At 41.4% G+C, this 18,851-nt stretch overlaps 2 protein-coding genes and 1 non-coding gene across 12 annotated transcripts in view; 2 read left to right on the top strand and 1 right to left on the bottom strand.

The window, feature by feature from the left end:
* Positions 1 to 3,471, top strand: part of DOP1B (DOP1 leucine zipper like protein B) — a 79,000-nt gene extending 75,529 nt beyond the window's left edge. For 7 of the 8 annotated variants that reach the window (XM_036219845.1, XM_036219840.1, XM_016123460.2 and 4 more), the window contains 4 exons: positions 179 to 234; positions 461 to 616; positions 2,095 to 2,224; positions 2,688 to 3,184. In XM_036219845.1, the coding sequence (XP_036075738.1) occupies positions 179 to 234; positions 461 to 616; positions 2,095 to 2,224; positions 2,688 to 2,939 (594 nt within the window). In that variant the 3' untranslated portion in view covers positions 2,940 to 3,184. Of the gene's footprint in view, positions 1 to 178; positions 235 to 460; positions 617 to 2,094; positions 2,225 to 2,687 lie in introns of all 8 variants that reach the window. The other variant, XM_036219839.1, reaches the window with a different exon arrangement.
* Positions 3,472 to 8,800: 5,329 nt separating this feature from the next.
* On the bottom strand, positions 8,801 to 8,935 carry LOC118602341. Its single transcript, XR_004950683.1, has one exon. It is a non-coding gene; the product is annotated as a U8 small nucleolar RNA (small nucleolar RNA).
* A 2,298-nt stretch (positions 8,936 to 11,233) lies between these two features.
* Positions 11,234 to 18,851, top strand: part of MORC3 (MORC family CW-type zinc finger 3) — a 37,389-nt gene continuing 29,771 nt past the window's right edge. For 2 of the 3 annotated variants that reach the window (XM_036219848.1, XM_016123458.2), the window contains exon 1: positions 11,234 to 11,336. In XM_036219848.1, the coding sequence (XP_036075741.1) occupies positions 11,298 to 11,336 (39 nt within the window). In that variant the 5' untranslated portion in view covers positions 11,234 to 11,297. Of the gene's footprint in view, positions 11,337 to 15,382; positions 15,602 to 18,851 lie in introns of those variants that run through there. The other variant, XM_036219849.1, reaches the window with a different exon arrangement.

The raw sequence follows: 18,851 nt of genomic DNA, 5'->3' as shown, positions 1-18,851 counted from the left end.
CACAAGTGATGCCATTTGGGCCTGTAGTTTTAACAGTAGGTTGTCCTTTTATTTCATTGATTGTGCCTTTTGCTTTGTTTGCTTTTTTAAAAAATTGTTTATGGGCATAGAAATTTAAACATTGAGCTAGGTTGAATCTTTCTCAAATAGTAACGTGAGGTCATACTTTCTTTTTAAGATTCAGACATTCATACAGCTTGAAGAAGATCTGAAAGAGGACGATGAGCCGCTGAGGTAGGCAGTGCGAGGAGCTGTCCACATAGACATGGGGGTCCGTGGACCTCGCTTTACGATGTGGGGTTACTGAACGCCAAATCCTGGTTTCTTGATGTTCTTGAAAAGGACCAGCTATTCTGATCATTTCTTAAAAGGAAAAACCTTCTTATGGGCATCGCATAGGCACGTAGACTCCAGCAGATGTGAATGAATTTGTAACGCGCGTTTCTTTGCAAATTTGTAGAAACAGCAACAAAATCAAGAAAGTTTCAGTCGCTGACGGAAATGGGCCCTTGGCAGGAGAGATTGCCCAGAGTGAACTCATCTTATATTTATCAGCCTGTAAATTTCTGGACACAGCGCTTTCTTTTCCACCCGACAAGATGCCATTATTTCAGATGTAAGTCAGCTGAGACCGTGTGTTCCCTCTGAAGTGGAGGCATTTCTCATAAGCACTTACACTTTTCTTTCCTGTGCAGCATCTGAGAAGCCAGTTTGGGCAGTAGTGGTCAGTGAGCCTGTTCAGGACACCGGGTTTCAGATTACTTGCAATATCTGTGGTTTCCTGAACTTGGCTCACCATAGTATTTATGGGGAGCTGGGGGTGTGTGTGTGTGTGGTTTTTGCTACTAAATGCTTATAAAACAGGAGTCACCCACTGATGGTCCTCACTGCATCTGTATAGATTTTTTTGTCTGTTTGTTTTTAATTAAATAAACAGAACACACCATCTCAATTCATTTTTCCCCTATCGGCTTATATTTCCTATAGGCTTAACACAGCTGCTCACATCTTTAATTTCATGCCTGGTCCCAGATACCACTTCTCCATCCCATTCCACTAAAGAGAGTAGTCATGCAAAAATATTTGCGGTTAGAAAGTAGGTTCTTCTTAAATGCATATGACCAAGTGAAAGAAGCCAGTCTGAAATGGCTACTTACTATGTGATTCCAACTCTGTTACATTCTGCGAAGAGCGGAGCTATGAAGACAGTGAAAAGATCAGTGGCTACCGGGGGGAGGGGAGGGGGAGGCAGAGCACAGACGACTTCTACGGCAGCGAAACGCCTCCTCCGTATGATGCCGTAACGGTGGTACGCGTCACTGTAAGCTACTGCAAACCCATAGAGTGTGCAAGACCAAGCACGAGTGAACCCGAAGGTAAACCGGTCTTTGGGTGATGATGACGCGTCCGTGTAGATTCACCAGTTATAACAAATGCACCGCTCTGGGGAGGGGGCGTGGATGCTTACAGTGGGAGAGGCTGTGCATAGAGGGGCCAGGAGGTGTACGGGGACTCTGTTCCTTCCGTTCAGCATTGCTGTGAAGCTAAAACGGTTCTAAGTGTGTCCTGGTGAGCACGAAGGTACACAGCGGCATTATTCACACTGGGCAGAAAGTGGAGACAGGTGTCCATTTGTTGATGAATGGATAAGTAACGTGGTATAGCCACACACTGAAATATTCGGCAGTCAGTAGAAAGTGCTGTGTGCCATGCCACAGCGTGGATGACTCTTGACATTACATCAAGTGAAAGAACCCAGTCACAGAGGGCCACGTACTGTATGATTCTGTCCGTGTGAAACGTCCAGAATGAGAAAATCCGTAGAGGCAGGAAATATGTTAGTGGTTACGTGGATTAAGAGGGCGTAGGGGGTGGAACAGGGAATAGGCGTGGTGATTCCTTTTAGGGTGATGAAAACATTCTAAAATTGACGGTGATGGATGTACAATTCTGTGAATGTACCAAAAGCCACTGAATGGTACACTCGAAATGGGAATCGTATGGTATATGAATTATATCTCAATGAAACTGTTTAAAATCTTTTTTAAGCGGGCTCCGGGCCAGCATGCTTGACCTTGGCTTTTCTCCCTCCAGTTACAGGTGGGCATTTGTTCCAGAAGTGGACACCGAGGGCCCTGCCTTCCTGTCAGATCTAGAGGAGAATCACCAAGAATGCAAACCTCACACTGTTAGGATTCTAGAACTTCTAAAATTAAAATACGGGGTAAATGTTTTCCTTTTCAAAATTTATATTCATGGGAGAAGGGAGAAGGGCCAAGCAGTAAGTGATGTATTTCAATGTGCCACTTGATTTTAATGACTGAATAATTTCAAAATTTCTCTTATCCGAGTGTTAAAACAGCTGTTTATAAATCCCATCTTTCTCCTTTATGTCACTTTCTCAGCCCAGTTGCTAGGAGTAAACACAGTCACAGATAACACAGTCATATAGAAGCAGCTTGTTACTTAGAGGAAGGGCCTGTTGGAGGAATGGCAGGGCTTCCGGTGGGGGTAGGCTTCGGGCGAAATCCTGGCGGAAAACGTCAGTTGAAGACTTAGCATTTGAGTTTATGCTGTCATTAGACCTGATAACACCTTTTCATAAAGAACCCATCTCTTAGGGCTTGTCACCTGTGTGCACCTCACTTGTATCTCTCTTAGTAAAGTCTTTTTATTTTTTTTCGCAGGACATTAGTGCCTCTGATGAGATCACCATGAAGAGTGAATTCCCTCTCCTGCGCCAACATTCTGTTTCTAGTATTAGGCAGCTGCTGCCGTTCTTCAAGACTCTAAACTGTGCTTTTAAAACCCAAAACAAACTCCCCACTGACACCCAAGGGCCTCCATTCTTGGAGTTTCCTGTCACAGACAGCCCACGGGTCTTGAAACGACTGGAAGAATATGTTGAATATGACTTTTTGGAACATCTGGAATGTTAACCTTGTAAGACAATTTGTTGAATGTATTTACTGATACGTCAGCAGAAACCAGGATGTATTCTAAGCAAGAAGGAATCCAGGATATAGTGCTTTTAAAAACAAGTCTATTTCAGTTTGTAGATTTCAGATAATTTTCTGTTGGGCAACAAAACACACCTCCCTAAATGCCTTGTAATATATTTGGATCTGATTATATGTTTCTTCCTCAATTTATGTAAAGAAAATAAAATTAATATATCACCTAACAGTAGCACCAAATTTATAACATGAAGTAAATGTGTGAAGAGTTGTCATCCTCTCTGTAGACACGATGCCTTGGAATTTGACTGATGTCATCCGTTGAGATTCATCTGACGTCCTGCTGCTCATTAGTCCGTGTGCAGTGCAGAAGCAGTTTGCATCATTAGCCCCAGTATCTGGGGAGCAAAGAACCACTTGGTTCCCTGAATAAGGGCTGAAAATAAGAATCGAAGGTATCGCTATATTTGTGTGGTTATTCATACAAATACGTATTAAAATTACATGGACATTGTTTTTGTGTGTAGGGGATATCCTTAACATTTGCAAGTTTGGTCACTAAAATTTTAAATGTTGAAGCCCAGAATGATAAATTCTATCTGCTTTATACTATGAGTTACCTATACTTCAGCCGTGAGGCGATAACATTGACAGTCAACATCAAGATGGGTATGTGTGCTCATCTGTCAAAATTTACAGCGAAACTAATGGCTTATTCATATCACCAGTAGCTATTACGCTGTGAAAGGTAGTTCTTAATATTGGTACTTAAACTTACAAATTTCGTTTTTTTATATTTTTTCTTATCAGGATCTAAAACAACTTAATGGTCTTTGACAATATATGTAATTTGATCCTTATTAAATAGAAACCTTTGAGGACAGAGATTCAACACATCACCATATTTATCATAGAATACAGAAGCCTTATGCGTGATGTACATTAAATCTTTTTTCAGTGTGTGCCACAGTAGTCAAGGATACAGGCTCTGAAATCACCTTGCCTGGGTTGGACACAACTTCCCACATAATTAGCCTGGGCAAATATGTTGTGCCTCATTTTCTCACCTGTCAAACAAGACTATCAGTGGTGACTACCTCTTAGGGTTGTAGCAACTAACCATCTCTGCCCGCTCTGTGATCTATAGAAACAGTTTTGATCACGCACTCGTCAGTAAAAATGAAGCGCGTGCCCATCCCCAATGTCCATGAGCCTATGTATTACGTCAATCTACCCGAGTACCAACATACATGGTGTTTTATAAAAGGCAATGGAGATTTTTAAAGGATAAGGAAAAAGAGAATTAGTGGTTCTGATAATTTTCTGCATAACAGGAGCCCTTCTGTGCCCCGCTTGGGAGACGGCTGCTTTGACTCAGCTCCTCCCAGAGGGAGTTAGCCATGTGACCAGCCCAGGGGCCAAAGGGCCACCGTGCTGAGGGCAAGCGGTATGTGAGGGGAGCTGGGGCTTGCCAAGGGCACCCACAGCAAACGACGGGAGCAGGCCGGTGTCCGGCAGCCGTTCCGAACGCGCGGAGCTGCAGGCGGCGGTGGTGGTGCGAGCACAGCCCCCGTGTGGTGCGGAGAGACCCCCAGCACTGGACTGCTCTTGGGGGGCCAGGCGTGGCGCTAACTGTGTCACGTGCATGGTTTTCTTACCACCCCTTTAGGAAGTCAGGGCTGTCGGCCTGTGCCACAAAGCCAGCAGAGCCAGGGGCCGACACCCAGGTCCCACAGGAAACCCTAGAGACTGCCGCTGCTGTTCGGTGATGCGTGGAAGGCAGCTTCTAAGACCGCCCCACCCACTCGACTGCGGGCAAAATCGGCCCATCCGGGGGCCACAGCACAGAGCAAGCAGGTGGCTCTGGGCTCTTGAGGGATGGCAAGTGTGTTTTAAAGGAAAACAAGCCCGATCTTCCAGTATTTGTATGTTATGCCCAGTTAAATTCGGAGTAGACAGATTTGTGGACATCGCTGGCGAAGCCTGTGCTTTTGAAAGTTTTGAACAACGACTGGAGACCAGACAATTCTGTGCCATGGAAATTAAATGCTCTGATGTAATACGATGCCTCCTACCAGGTGTCCCTTGCAATCTCGTGGGACACACAAACCAACAGACATGCAAAACCAACACCATCAAAGAAGAGAATGTGGACATGGACCACTAAGGAGTCCACCCATTCTACACGTGGGGGCAATTGGACCTTACGAGAATCACTATATTAGCATCTTACGTGTGTGATCACGCTTACACATTTTGTCAAATCATAATCATTCCATACCATGAATTCAATCATCTTCGATCAGACTTTGTGCTGTCTCTGAAGTTCAGAGTGAAGAGAGCCCCTTCAAGCATTTCTTCAGGACGGTTATGAGAACCCTGCGGTTAGAACTCGGTCAGTTGCAGTTCGATTCCAGCAAAACAATCACACGTAGCGGGGGTCCTCGTCCTTGGACGTGCACGAGAGTCACCGGAGAGCTTGCTAACTTGCAGAATCAGTAGACAAGGTGACATTCAGGAATGTGAATGTGTAGTGAGGTATTTTTTATGCCAGTGCCCTTTGGGCCACTTTCAAAGAAATACTAGTGTTCCGAGCGATGCGTTCACTAAGATGATGGTTCTTACAAAAACAGCAACGAAAACAGCAAGGCGGAAACTTACTTGGTTACTTCTCATTCTACACAGGAAGCTCTTCCCAATCTGTTCTCTGTCTAAATTGAATAAGCCCACCTTTAAACCAAGGATGAAGGAAATGGACTATAAAATACTGTGAGTTTAGGAAAAAAGTATTGCAGTTCCTCGAGGAGTTAAAAATAGAATTACCATATGATCTTGCAACGCCACTAACAAGAACTGAAAGCAGACTCTTGAAGAGAAATCTGCCCACCCATGCTCAGGGCAGCATTAGACACAATAAGCAAGAGGTCGTACCAACCCACATGGCCTTCAACAGATGAAGGTGTAAATGAAACACAATGCAGACATAAATGGAATATTATTCAGCACTAAAAAAGAATGGGATTTTGATACACACTACAACATGGATGAACCCTGAGGACATTACGCTAAGTGAAACAAGCTGGTCACAAAAGGACAGATATTTTATGATCCCACTTACATGAGGTCCTTGAATAGTCAAATTCATAGAAACAGAAAATAGAATGGTGATTGCCAGGGACTTGGGGTGGGGGAATGGGAGTTAATGTGTGTTTAATGGGTGCAGAGTTTCGGTTTGGGATGACGAAAAGTTCTGGAGATGGGCGGTGGTGATGGCTGCACAACAATGTGAATGTATTATCACTGAATTGTATACTCAAGAAACGGTGAAATAGTAAATGTTGTGTTCTGTATCCATGACCACACTAAATGAAGAAGCATCTGTTGCCTGCACAGTCCACCAGAAGCAGAGAAGAGGTGAAAAATTGGGGAACCTTCCCTTCAATGTTTTGGTTCTAGGAAACAAGTCACTTCACATTTATCCTAGTTCGAAATTGTAAAATCGACTCTTGGGACCGGATGGGGGTTTCTAGCTTCCTTCCTGAAAGGCTCTCATGTGTCCCTTGAGCCTTCTCAAACTACTCAATGTTTCTTACCTCTTGCCTTTCTTACATATGACGTCCCATCTGCTTGATACTATCCTCTCCTCTTTCACCTGCCAAAGTCCTACTCAAGTCATTTGTTGGTTTATTTGACAAACATATGGGAGCTGGTCTTTGAGATCCAAACTCCTCAGTCTTGCATCTTTCTGCACTTCCTCAGGCACAGAGAGGCACTTTGTCACACAGTGGCCCTCTCCAAGCATCTAATAAGGTGATAGCCCTTCCCTGGCTACGAGGCAAGCACTTGTGTAAGAGGCAAAGCCTGTATCTTCAGTTCCTTCGGTGTCTGGCAGATACAGGCAGCCAGTAAATAACTAAATGAAGAGCACAAAGGTTGATTTATCTGCCCAAGGGGATTCTGGAAGGAAAAAGAAAGGGTAATAAATCAAAATTTGAATGAATTACTTTGTAGAATTAGACAGGTAGAGGTTTAAGGAACAGTGGGTGTTCTGCCCCAAACTTGGACTTTCCATCCATCTAATAACCACCTTCCTGAGGCTCATGCTGTTTCACTGAAGCATCTGTGAGGACAGCCCACTGTGTCTTCATTGGGATAATCCTTAATTCTTACTGGACCTTTGACGACCAAACACTTTTGTGTGGAGAATGAATACTTGACTCTTTGCACCATGCTGCCTAGGGAGCTCTTTGCCTGATAATAAAGATACTATGTTAAATAATAAGCATTTAACTGTATATTGTTCCACGTTTTCCTTCCAATGATTTTCTGTTTGCTCTGAATCTAAGCCAGGTTAACAATCTAAATTCCTTCAGGAAACAGGCACGTCCTTTAATATGATTTGGAGGGATGGAGCTTGTAGCCAACTGATGAGTACAAAAAGCAATCAAATTCAATAAAAAGTTAATATGCAAACATTAATATAGTTTTTGACATCAATCTTTTTACATATATAAATGACCAATTAAGAGCTAGATAAATAACAATAATAAAATATGTACTAAAAAAAACTTTATACGAGCTCGTTGAAGAAAACACTACCAAAGGAGTAAAGACACAGAGCTCAAAGAAATGTTTCTTAGGTCTTAAAGAGTAAGATTCAACATCATAAGCTGTAAATTCTAAGTTAATCTACAAGTTTTATGCTATCCTCCAAAAACAACTTGGATTTTTTTTTTGAAACAGACAAACTCATTCTAACATTTACAAGGAAAAAAAAGGCAAAAGTCAGAAGTTTTTTGAAAAAGGGTAATGATGAGAACTAACCTGAGCAGAACTAACATATAAAGCTGAAATAATTGGTACCAGTATGGGAATGGACAGGAGGTCAATAAAACCAAGTCCATCAGTGGACACAAGGCACAAATTTATTATATGATAGAAGTGGGGGGAGGGGAAGTGGTTTATTCAGTAAATGCTGTTGGGATAATGGGGTTAACAAACAGGGGAAAAAATTGGGTTCACATGTCACATCTTTTACCAAAATAAATTCCAAACAGATCAAAGATTAAAACCACAAATAAGCCCTAAAAATACTAGAAGAAAATAAGAGAAGATATTTCTATAAGCCAAAAATAAAAATGATCTTACTTCGATGGGCAGAAATTCCAGAAGCCACAAGATAAAGTTCTGCAATTTTGACTATATGTTTTCTGTTATAATTTTTGCATGACAAAAATCATCATAAGCAAAGTAAAAGAAATGGCAAATTTCTACCCAAGTTGTGAATGGATATATTTTCTGACTCGACAATTCTACTTTCAGTAATTTACCTGACATAAATACATATGTGCAAAATGACATATACAAGTTATTGTAGTAGTATTGATAACAGCAAAAGCTGGAGACATCTTGTGTCCATCAGTATAATGGAACATTATGAAGCTGCAAAACAATGTGAAGAAGCTATAAAAGTATCTCCAAGATGTATTGTTCAATGTAAGGGAAGATGTATGACTGTATAGGTTTGTGAAAGCATTCAGATTTTGTTAGGAGAGTCTCAAGGTCTGGGCGGTTCTCACTCATCTTAATGCTATTCTTGTTAAATGTTCAAATGTAGTACACCATCCTGCAGATGCAGCTGTAACTGGATGAGCTTGACCTAAGCACAACCAGAGTTTAGTTTACTGAAAGAAGAAATCAACATGCAACTAACCAAGTAGAGTATATAAACAATGGCTAAGCTTCCCTTAGGGGAGACAAGAGCTCTGCCTGTGAACCTGCCTCCTTTAACTTGGAGCAAGTAAATAAAACTATCCACAACCACATCTTTTTTTCCAGGAAGAATCAGATAGAAGCAACCAGGGTATTCTAAGCCCTGATTATGCAGAAATCATAATCACGAATCATGTGAACTCCAGTCATCATGTTCTAATCTACCCTCCAAAAGAGGAACAGGTTAGGATTATCTCACCTGATGATAGTCTCATTCTTGAACAGAACACTCTAAGTGAACTCCCTGAGTTTGGTAATGATTTCACATTAATTTAGATCAGTTGGAGATCTTATTTTATCTGACCAATATTCTAACCCTTATAAGGAATTAAATAGTTTTCTCTCTTAGTCGGTTCAGGTTGCTATAATAAAAGTGCCATAGACTGGGTGGCTTAAATAACGAACATTGATTTCTCACAGTTCTGGACGCTGGGAAGTCCAAAACCAAAGCACTTTCCTGGGTCTTCCTGTTTCCTCACATGACAGAAGGGTTGAGGGACCTCAGTAGGGTTGCTTTTGCAAGGGCACTAATCCCATTCATGAGGGACACACTCTCCTGACCTAATCACCTCCCAAAAGCCCCACCACCTAGTATCACATTTCAGGTTAGCATTTCAACATTTTGGGGGAAACAAACATTCAGTCTACAGCACTCCGCAAAGAAGACAGTTTTTAATCATTAAAAGGACAACAACAACAACAACAACATAAAATTCAGCTTTGATGTTTTTAAAAATAAAGATTTCCGAGGAATCTTGAGTTTTTCTGATATAAGCACCGGAGGGGAGTGGTATAGCATTTTCTTTCCTGGAGAAGCACCTTTTATACCAACCTAGTGTAAGTTTAGCCTGTGTGTGTTTGCCTCCAATTTTATCCATATGAATAAGCCTTCAGAATATAGAAATCCAGTGTGCTCAATTCTGTTAAAAGGTCTGGGGGGGGGGCAATAATTTGTATGTATAAGTATTTGCCTGTACATGAATAGACTATTCCTTCTCAAATAAATGATCACAAACTTAGTGGCTTAAAACTAAAGAAATGTATTCTCCTTCAGCTCTGGAGGCCAGATGTCCAACTTGAGTTTCCCTAGGCTGAAGCCAAGGTTTCTGCACGGCCTTGCTCCCTTTGTAAGCTCTAGGGGCCCTAGAATGGAGTTTTCTTGCCTTTTCCAGCTTCTAGATCTGCATTCCTTGGCTCATGGCTCCTTCTCTATAATCAAAGCCAGCAGCACAATATCTTCAGGTCTCTTCCTCCTTCACTGGTCAAATAGTTTTCTGTAAGCAAATCTCCTGCTGCCTGTCTTACAAAGACACCCGTGATTGCATTTCGGGCCCAATTGGATGAGTCAAGCTACTCTCATCTCAAAAGCAAATTAACTTGCTGAACATCACATAGTTAATAATTGAAGAAGCTGGATTTAGGCCCAGACACCACATTATATGATTAAATTAAAATTCTATTATTATTTTTTTGTTACAAAGTGCTGGTTGGGATTTACCAAATTGATTTCACAACTCACTTACGTGCCACACCTTATTTAATAAACACAACCTTGAAATCAAATTCCACAAGGGCAGAGTTTCTCTATTTTGCTCACCACTGGATACTTAGCACCCTCACTATGCCAGGACGAAGAGGCACTCAAGAAATAGCTGATTAAAAAGCCTGGTATGTAACAATACAATCCCAAAGCTGTAGGAAACCTGCGAAATTACTGAGATCAGAGCATTTCAGATGGGATTAACTAGCATTTATGTGAGTTACATTATGTCATTTACCCAGCGGTGTGTATCAAGCGTGACAACTGTTTATTTTTTTAACATTTCCTCATTCATTTATTTATTCATTAATTCAAGAATGAGTACATAGAAGCCTCAAGTTGAAATAATTAGATAAAATGAAAACAAAAGTTGCACAAGAATCTGTAAGGTCTAGCACAATGCTGTAAATAATATTCGACATATAGTAAGTCTGCAGTAAGGTACACCAAATTGTTCACCTGTTATGGTGAAGGAATTGGAGGTAAATTTCATATTTTATATTTCTGTATTCTATGATTTTTCAAAAAAATATTACTTTTACAATCATAAAAGCGCAATGGATATTTTTTAAAACCCTTTCTATCTTTTCCTAACCTGCAATATATAACAGCCCTGGACTGACTTCTATAGCCTTTCCTTAGTGCAATTCACATCCAGCGCCTCGAGTGGATCTTTTCTGGGCCACCAGCGCGCGTCGTGCCAGGCTTCAAACTCGGAACCTTCACACCTCAAGATCCAGTTATGCAGCGACCCGCACGCGCAAGACGCGCCTCACGCATGCGCCCTACCCCGCCAGGGCCCCGCGCTCCGAGCCCAGCTCTGCGGCTCTGCGCGCCTTAATCCTTCGGGTAATATCCCTTTCCCACACTCCCAATTCGACGGAGCCTGGGGGGCGGAAGTGAGTGGGCGGGGCCGCCGCGCCGCCCGCCCCGGAAGTGGGCGGGGCACAGCGGGACCCAGCGATCTGCCCGCCGCCTCCCAGTCGGGTTGCAGCGGAGGCCGGTCCTGGCTTTGTAGCTCGCTCAAGATGGCGGCGCAGCCACCCAGCGGGATCCGCCTCAGCGCGGTGAGCAGCCGTGAGGGGTGGAGCGGGCCGTGTCCCAGGAGGGCGGGCAAGCGGGCTGGCGAGGGGGGGCCGGCAGTAGGCGGTGGCGACTCGTCGGCCGGCGCTGGGGCCGCGGTGGGGTCGGCGGAGGGGGCAGCCATCTCGCTCCCGTCGGTGGAGCGGCTCGGCGGCGGGCAGGGCCGGGCAGGGCAGCGCCGTTGCGGCTGCGTTCCGTTTCTTCCGCGATAGGTTTCTGTTTCGCCCCTGCGGCCTCGGGGTGGGCCGGGCCGCGGCCCCTCCTCCAGGCTCCCTCTTGGCGGTCTCGCAGCTGTCGTCCGAGGGCGAGGCCTCGGCGGCCGACTCACCAGCCTTTGGGACCGCAGGGCCGCTGACCCTTGCGGGCCCGCGGGGTGCTCCGGAGGGGGAGGGAGCGGCAGTCTGCGGCCAGAATTGCCGGCGGCCTTGACCTCCTGGCAGCGGGTCGGGGCGAAGCGAGCCCGGACGCATCTTCCTGATTCATTTAAATTCCTGCCTCTTCCCTCTACTTAAGCCCTTTGGCTTAAGTCACCGACTTCTGTTCGTTTCCCCTCTAGCCCCTTCGTCGTGTCTCTTGGGTTCTTGGAAATCCTTCAGCATTTCTTAAGTCGTAGGGAGCTGTCACACAGTATGAGTTAAAATTTCACATCTTAAAATGTGGGCGTGGCTTTCCTATCTGCTTATCTTTAAAAAGTTAGTGGAGTTAGCTATGAAAAAATGTACTTCCTCTCGAGGATGTAGATTCTTGCAAAAGACTGGCTACTTGCAGTATCTTTGAATTTAACATTCGAATAGTAATACCGTTACTTTCGAAAGGCATTGCCTTGCGACTTTCATTCATTTAGTCAGTTTCTTACTAACACCTGGTAGGTCATTTTTCCTGATCAGTGCGAAGTGGTCTCTGGGTTTACTTTGCATTTCCTTGACTGCGTGTGAAGTTGAAAGTTTTCACATTCACTCTCTGGTTTTTTGGTGTTGGTAAAAAAAAAAAAAAAAGCCTATTAATAGCCTTTGCCCATTTTTTCTGTTTTGGTGGGACTCTTCACTGGTTTTTAAGTGTTCTTTGCGTATTCTTTGGTTACACAACTGGTTTATTGAATGAGATAGCATTTAGTCATTTGAATGTAGAGAGCAACTTTGTTGCTTCTTACTACTGTCCTTAAACATTTGCTAGTTCTTCCCCTTACCTGAGTGAATCTGGGCAGCCTTTAATGCTTGCCAATTAGCCTTCGGTATTGTAAAATCTGACCTCATCCAGTTTAAAATCTTATTCAGTTATTTGTCCTGCCCCACTCCCAAATTCTGGCCCAGAAACCTGTGGTGGAGCAAGGAGTGAGCTGTTTTTTTCCTCTTGTCTGCACTTGGATTCTCTTCTCTTCCCCTCCCATGTTTCTGTTTCAGTTTCTGTTTCCTCAAGATTGAGGTGAGAAAGGGAGCAAAGATAGAGTTCAAAGCAGTTTTTAAGAGACTGGCATTGTTAGTTGGCCTTCTGGGTGAAGCAGCTGTCCATCTGCTGCATCTTTTGTGGGTGACCTGGCTGTTTGGAACCTAACTGACGAAAATCTCCCATCTGCAGCTTCTGGACTGTATCACCACCGATCTCTTTGGTTTAGGACAGGAATTGGCAAAATCAGCTCGTGGGCCAAATCCAGCCTGCCACCTGTTTTTGTGTGGCTCATGAGCTAAGAATGATGCATAAATGGTTAGAAGAAATTAAAGAATATGTAACATACAATAAAGAATATGTAACATACAAAAATTACGTGGAAATAGACATTTTAGTTTCCATACATAAGTTTCATTGGACTATAGCCGTGCTCAGTCAGTTGCATCTAGCTCTCAAATGCTTGCACTAAGAAAGGGTCTAGGAATTAATGAGCTCAGGGCATTTGTCAAAAGTCTAGAACCTAAGGCACAATGAGTGAGCCATAATGTATGCAAATTTTTAAAAATCACTTTGTTGGGAGATCTGGGAATGGAATGAGGAGTGACAAAAACTTATTTAAATATTTGCTTTTTGCCTCCATACTTCTAAGTAAAATGCTGGTGCCATTTTGTTGTTTTCCAGAAATCCTGTTGTGGATTTAGTTGACACGTTAACACTCTGTTCACCCTCTCCCATCCTTCTAATGCTTCTCTCTCTCTTTTTTTTGTTGTTGAATAACTATGATTTATTACTCAGCATTATTCACAAATGAGTCAGCCAGAGCTATGATTGTGTATATGTGTGTGTTTATTTTTATTTTTGCCATAAAGCTTTTTGCTTTCCTCGAGGTTAATTATTGTATTTTGTTTGCTTGTTTGCTTAGTTTTTCTCTGTACTGATTAATCACTATTTAATCCAAACTTTCAGAGAACTGGAAAATCTTTTCCAGATGTGTTCAAGCACACACACCCAATATTAGTCAGTTTTATTTAGTTGTGATTTGAGGACTTTACTTTATCATTTTTTCTGGAAATTTCCTTCCTCTTTTTGTTGTGTCTCCATCCCACATGTTCCTCTTTTGAGGTTTTCTCCCTTGGCAAACGCAGTAGCTTAGTGACTGAGAGCATGGGCTCAGGAACTCACCTTCCTGGGTTCAGATTCCTGATTGACCAGTAGATATGTGACCTTAGACAACTTACTTAATTTAACCTCTCTCTGCCGGAGAGCCCAGTCTGAGTATGGGGAAGATAATCTTACCCACTTCAAAGGATTGGTTGTTTTAAAAATTAAACAAGTAGTACACATATACAGTGGAATATTAGCCATAAGAAGAGATGAAAACTGCCATTTGCGGCAACATGGATAGACCTTGAGATAATCATGCTAAGCAAAATAAGCCAGACAGAAAAAGTTGAAAATCACATGCTATCACTTATATATGGAATATAAACCTAAAAACAACAAACAGACAGAGACTCATGGACAGGGACAATAGACTAGTGGTTACCAGAGGATGGTGAGAGGGGGGAGGTAGACAGCGTCACGCGGGTCAAATATGTGGTGACAGAAAGAAATCTAACTATGGGGGGTGAACACACAATGCTATATATATAAGGCATATGCCTTACCGATGAATTGTACACCTGAAACTTAGTGAATTTCGTTAACCAGTGTCACCATAATAAAAAAAAATTAAACCAGCAAATATATATAAAGAGCATGTGTATGCTGTAAGCACTCAGTAAGTAATTGCTATTTTTGTTTCTGATGGTGATGGAGCCCATCCATCCTTCTAAAAGCAGGCGTAACTTCCTAAGAACATGTACGTGGGAAGAAAATTTTGTCATGTCATTTATTGGAAATATGTTTTTGGTGCCATTGCTCACTCTTGATGTATAGTTTGGCTGGGTTTCTAGTTCTCGATTAGAAATGATTTCTCTCAGAATTCTAAAGATGTGTTTTATTGTTAACAGAGTCCTATGCATTGTGATGGGCACTTCGGCTAGAAACTTGAGTCCTTAATATCTGGGACATTTTCTCATCTGTTTAACACACTTCTTTTTTTGTCTCTCTATTCCTTCTCATTGTTTTCTCTTTCCTTTCTGGGAGACTTCTTCCAGTTGATCTCCTGCCTTTTTCTTACCACACATTTCATGTAAACACTGTCTTATTCTCTGATTGTCTTTAAAATCTCCCTGACAAAATATTTGTTCTTATCATTGGGCATATTAGTCATAGTTTTTCTTTTACTCTGCATTGCTTCTATTTTCTTTCTTTCTTTTTTTTAAATATGTGGTGTTTTTAATTTCTAATTTTACACATTCTCAACTGTCTGGAGATGATTAGCCTTCTGCTTGCATTTCCAAGTGAGACACTAAAAGCTGACTGGAAAATTTTATATCTTGTTAGAGCTAGTCTTTTGGTGGATCAGTCAGTGTTGGGTAATCAAATAGGAAGGAGCCCACTATTTCATTGGGGGGCACCCTATGTCAGTGTCCGTAGACACTAAAGAATAGAAGTATTAGACAATAAAATAAGTATGTTTAAAATAACAAAAAAAAATTTGTTAAAATAAAATTTGTTAAAATAAATAACAAAAAAAATTAAAAATTTTAATTTTCAAAAGTGAGAATAACAAAAATAAGATGCTATTCAGAAAGCACAATTGTAAAAGAACCAAGTAGAACTTTTAGAAATCATTCCATTTTCCAGAGAGGAACTTGCATCTGGTCTCCAGCTCCTGGCTGCTCGCTCTCCCGGAAGCTCAGCAGGAAAAGAGAGAAAGGAGCATCACACTATTCAGTGTGCTGACTGTCTGTTTACGGTAAAATACGCATAGCATAAAACTTACCATCTTAACTGTTTCTGAGTTTACCCTTCAGTAGTGTTAAGTATATTCACGCTGTTGTGCAACCAATCTTCAAAATTCTTCATCTTGCAAAACTAAAACTACCCATCAAAAAATAACTCTCTGTTCCATTTTCCCGATATAAATGGAATCACAGTATTTGTCTTTTTGTGACTGGCTTATTCCACTTAGCATAATGTCATCAGAGTTCATCCATGTTTTAGCATGTGTCAGAATTTCTTTTTTAAAGGCTGAATAGTATTCCGTTGTATAAATATATACCACATTTTGTTCTTTCATCGATGAATAGTTGGTTTCCTTACACCTTTCCACTATTGTGAGTAAAGCTGCTAGGAACATACAAATATCTCTTCAAGACTCTGCTTTCTGTACTTTTCATGATATATACTGAGAAGTGGAATTGCTGGATTATATATGGTAATTCTGTATGTAACTTTTTGAGGAACTCCCAGAAGCTGCACCAGTCTGCGTCCCTCAGAATGCACAGAAGTTCCTTTTCTCCACATTCTCCCCAACTTTGTTATTTTCTGGTACTGTTGTGTTTGCGAAGTGGATTTATTTATTTTTTTACTTTTTGATAATAGCCATTCTAATGAGTATGGGGCGATACCTCATTGTGGTTTAGATTTGCATTTCCCTAATGATTAATGATGTGAGCATCTTATCGTGTGCTTAGTGGTCATTGGAGAAGTAGCTGCTGCTCCTTTGTCCATTTATTTACATTGGGTTTTTAGTTTTTTTTTGTTGGTGAGTAGTAGTTCTTTATTCTGATTTAAACCTCTTATTAGATACTTGATTTGCAGATGTTTTCTCCTATTCTGTAGGTTGCTTTTCATTGTTGATTTTGTCCTTTGATGTACAGAAGTTTTTTATTTTGATAGTCCAATTTATTTTTTTCACTTGTTCCCTGTGCTTTTGGTGTTAATTATTGCCAAATCCAGTGTTATGAAACTTCCCCTCCATGCTTTCTTCTGAGTTTTGAGTTTCAGCTCTTAAGTTTAGGTCTTTCATCCATTCTGAGTTAATGTTTGTATATGGATGGTGTAAGGTAAAGGTGCAGCTTGATTCTTTTTGCATATGGTCATCAAGCTTTTTCAGCTATCTTTGTTGAAAAAGATTTGTCTTTTCCCCCATTGAATGGTCATTACTCCCTTTTGGAAAATAATTCAACCATATATGAGAGGGTTTATTTCTGGGCTGTTGCCGACTGGCTCTTTACCCACCTGTTCTCAGTTGCGGCTGAGCCTGCTGTCATCAGTTTCTCCAGAGGACACACCTCCAGTCTTACGGGATTGCCTAGGGTAGTCACAAGCAGGGTTGCTCAGGGTGATAGGAGGATCTCCTGGAATGTTAAGTACTTCTTTTAAAAACTTTCCGTCTGTCTCGTTTTCATACGGTCTCTAGTACCTTTCATTCCAAGGTACCAAAGTCTAATTCCTAAGCCCTTCTGGGTTTTGTTGAGGTTCCTGGGCAGCTTTTTGTTGGGTTTCCCATCTCCTGCAGGCTTCAGGTTGGGCTCTTTCCAGTCTCTTTAGTTCTCACTAGTCTGTTTCCCGCTTTCCAAACTACTGACTTCAGTCTACTATTATTCATCAATTCTTTTTGTTATTCTGGGTTTATGCGCCCCCCCCCCACACACACACACTGTAGAGTGAGTAGATTCAGGACAAAGCAGGCTTTCATGTTTAAAAAGTTTTATATTTAAAATTTGTGACTTGATTCTTAAATCTGTGTGATCTATGTAGGATCTCGGTTGTGTGTGTGGATTTTTTGGACATTATTTTTAAAATGTCTAGTTATTTAAAGGGATACCTATTTTACAGGGTGATATTTCTTTTACCTAATGTTATTTTGGGAATGGTGTGTCTAATACTGTTGCATCTTGTCTGCTAACATTTTATCCTGATGGATTGTTTCCTTAAATGTTATTTTAGATGGTTTACTCAGATATTCCCCAGATAATGACCCAGGGGAACCCTGTGCTGTCTGGTTGAGGCTGTCTCCACATTGGTTCTATAGGTTATGTAAATTGAAACTAATTCAAGTGAGGGCATGCCTCTTTTTACAGAATTTCACAATATACTTTTTTTTTTTTTTTTTTTTTTTTACGTAGAATCCAGATCAAAACAGACAAGGCAGACTTCCCTCCTTCCTGTCTCTTTATTGAAGGAATGAGGAGGCAGTTACTTCTCAGTGCATGCTTCTCTTCTGCCAAATCTGTTAAGGAGTCACACCCTTAAAGCTGAAATCTTTGCATTCTAGTTAAGCTCGCCACTCTAATCCCAAGTGCATCCTCACCTTCAGATCTTATTTTTGTTTTTAATTCCTTCTTTATTTGAGGTTCTTGAGGATTTTCCTTATTTTTATTTTCGTATGAGTTTAGTTGTACCTTTACAGGAACACTTTTTTTTTTTTTAATACGCATTTACAAAGTTTATGTTCCAGGTGTTCTAAGCGTTCACAAATATTGTCAGTTAATTCTCTTAACTTTGTAAGCTGATACTATTATCTTCATTTTTACAGATGACAAAATTTGAGGCACAGAGGCTGAATTTCTTGCCTAGGATCACACACTTGTTAAATATACTTCATAGACCATCATCTGTCTACGTGTGTGTGTGAGTGTGTGTATTACACTGCTGCTTTGGCTGCTCAAAAGTGTTTCTTTGTAGTTAATGACATGTTCTAGAGGTTGTTTTTAAGAAGACCTGGAAATAAGTGCTCATGTTTACATGAAAAGCCACTGTTGAGCATTCATCGTTTCTAACTGGTGGGCGCCTTCTTTGCTCTGCTCTTCTGGGACTCCTAAGAACAATTTATCTTGTTTCAATTTGGAGTCTGTGTACGCAATGAAAATTGACATTCCTACCACTGCGCTTTGCCATACATCTAAAATCAAAGTTTTGCAGTGTGGATCAAATTGCCCTGTTTCTAACCTGACATTTCACACTTGACGGAAATGCATAAAGAGACAGAAACATTGAGAGTTTATGGCAAGTGATCGATTGATTAATCATTGTCTCCTTTAGTGGCTAGGGGTTTTATACCCCAAGGCCATGCCCCATACTAAGATTTAGAAAGGGTGAAGAGTATGCCCTTTTACAAAATAAATGGTGGGATGTCAGCTGTGCCGGGGGGGAACTGGGACAGGAAGAGCTTCCTGCTGGTACATACTCAGGTAAGTTAGTTAGAAAATAGGCTTCTG

Source organism: Rousettus aegyptiacus, unplaced genomic scaffold (genome assembly GCF_014176215.1).
Source record: "Rousettus aegyptiacus isolate mRouAeg1 unplaced genomic scaffold, mRouAeg1.p scaffold_m13_p_4, whole genome shotgun sequence".
In the NCBI taxonomy this organism is placed as follows: Eukaryota; Metazoa; Chordata; class Mammalia; order Chiroptera; family Pteropodidae; genus Rousettus; species Rousettus aegyptiacus.
Note: the sequence above shows the minus strand (reverse complement) of the source record. Positions and strands in the feature narration are given on the sequence as shown.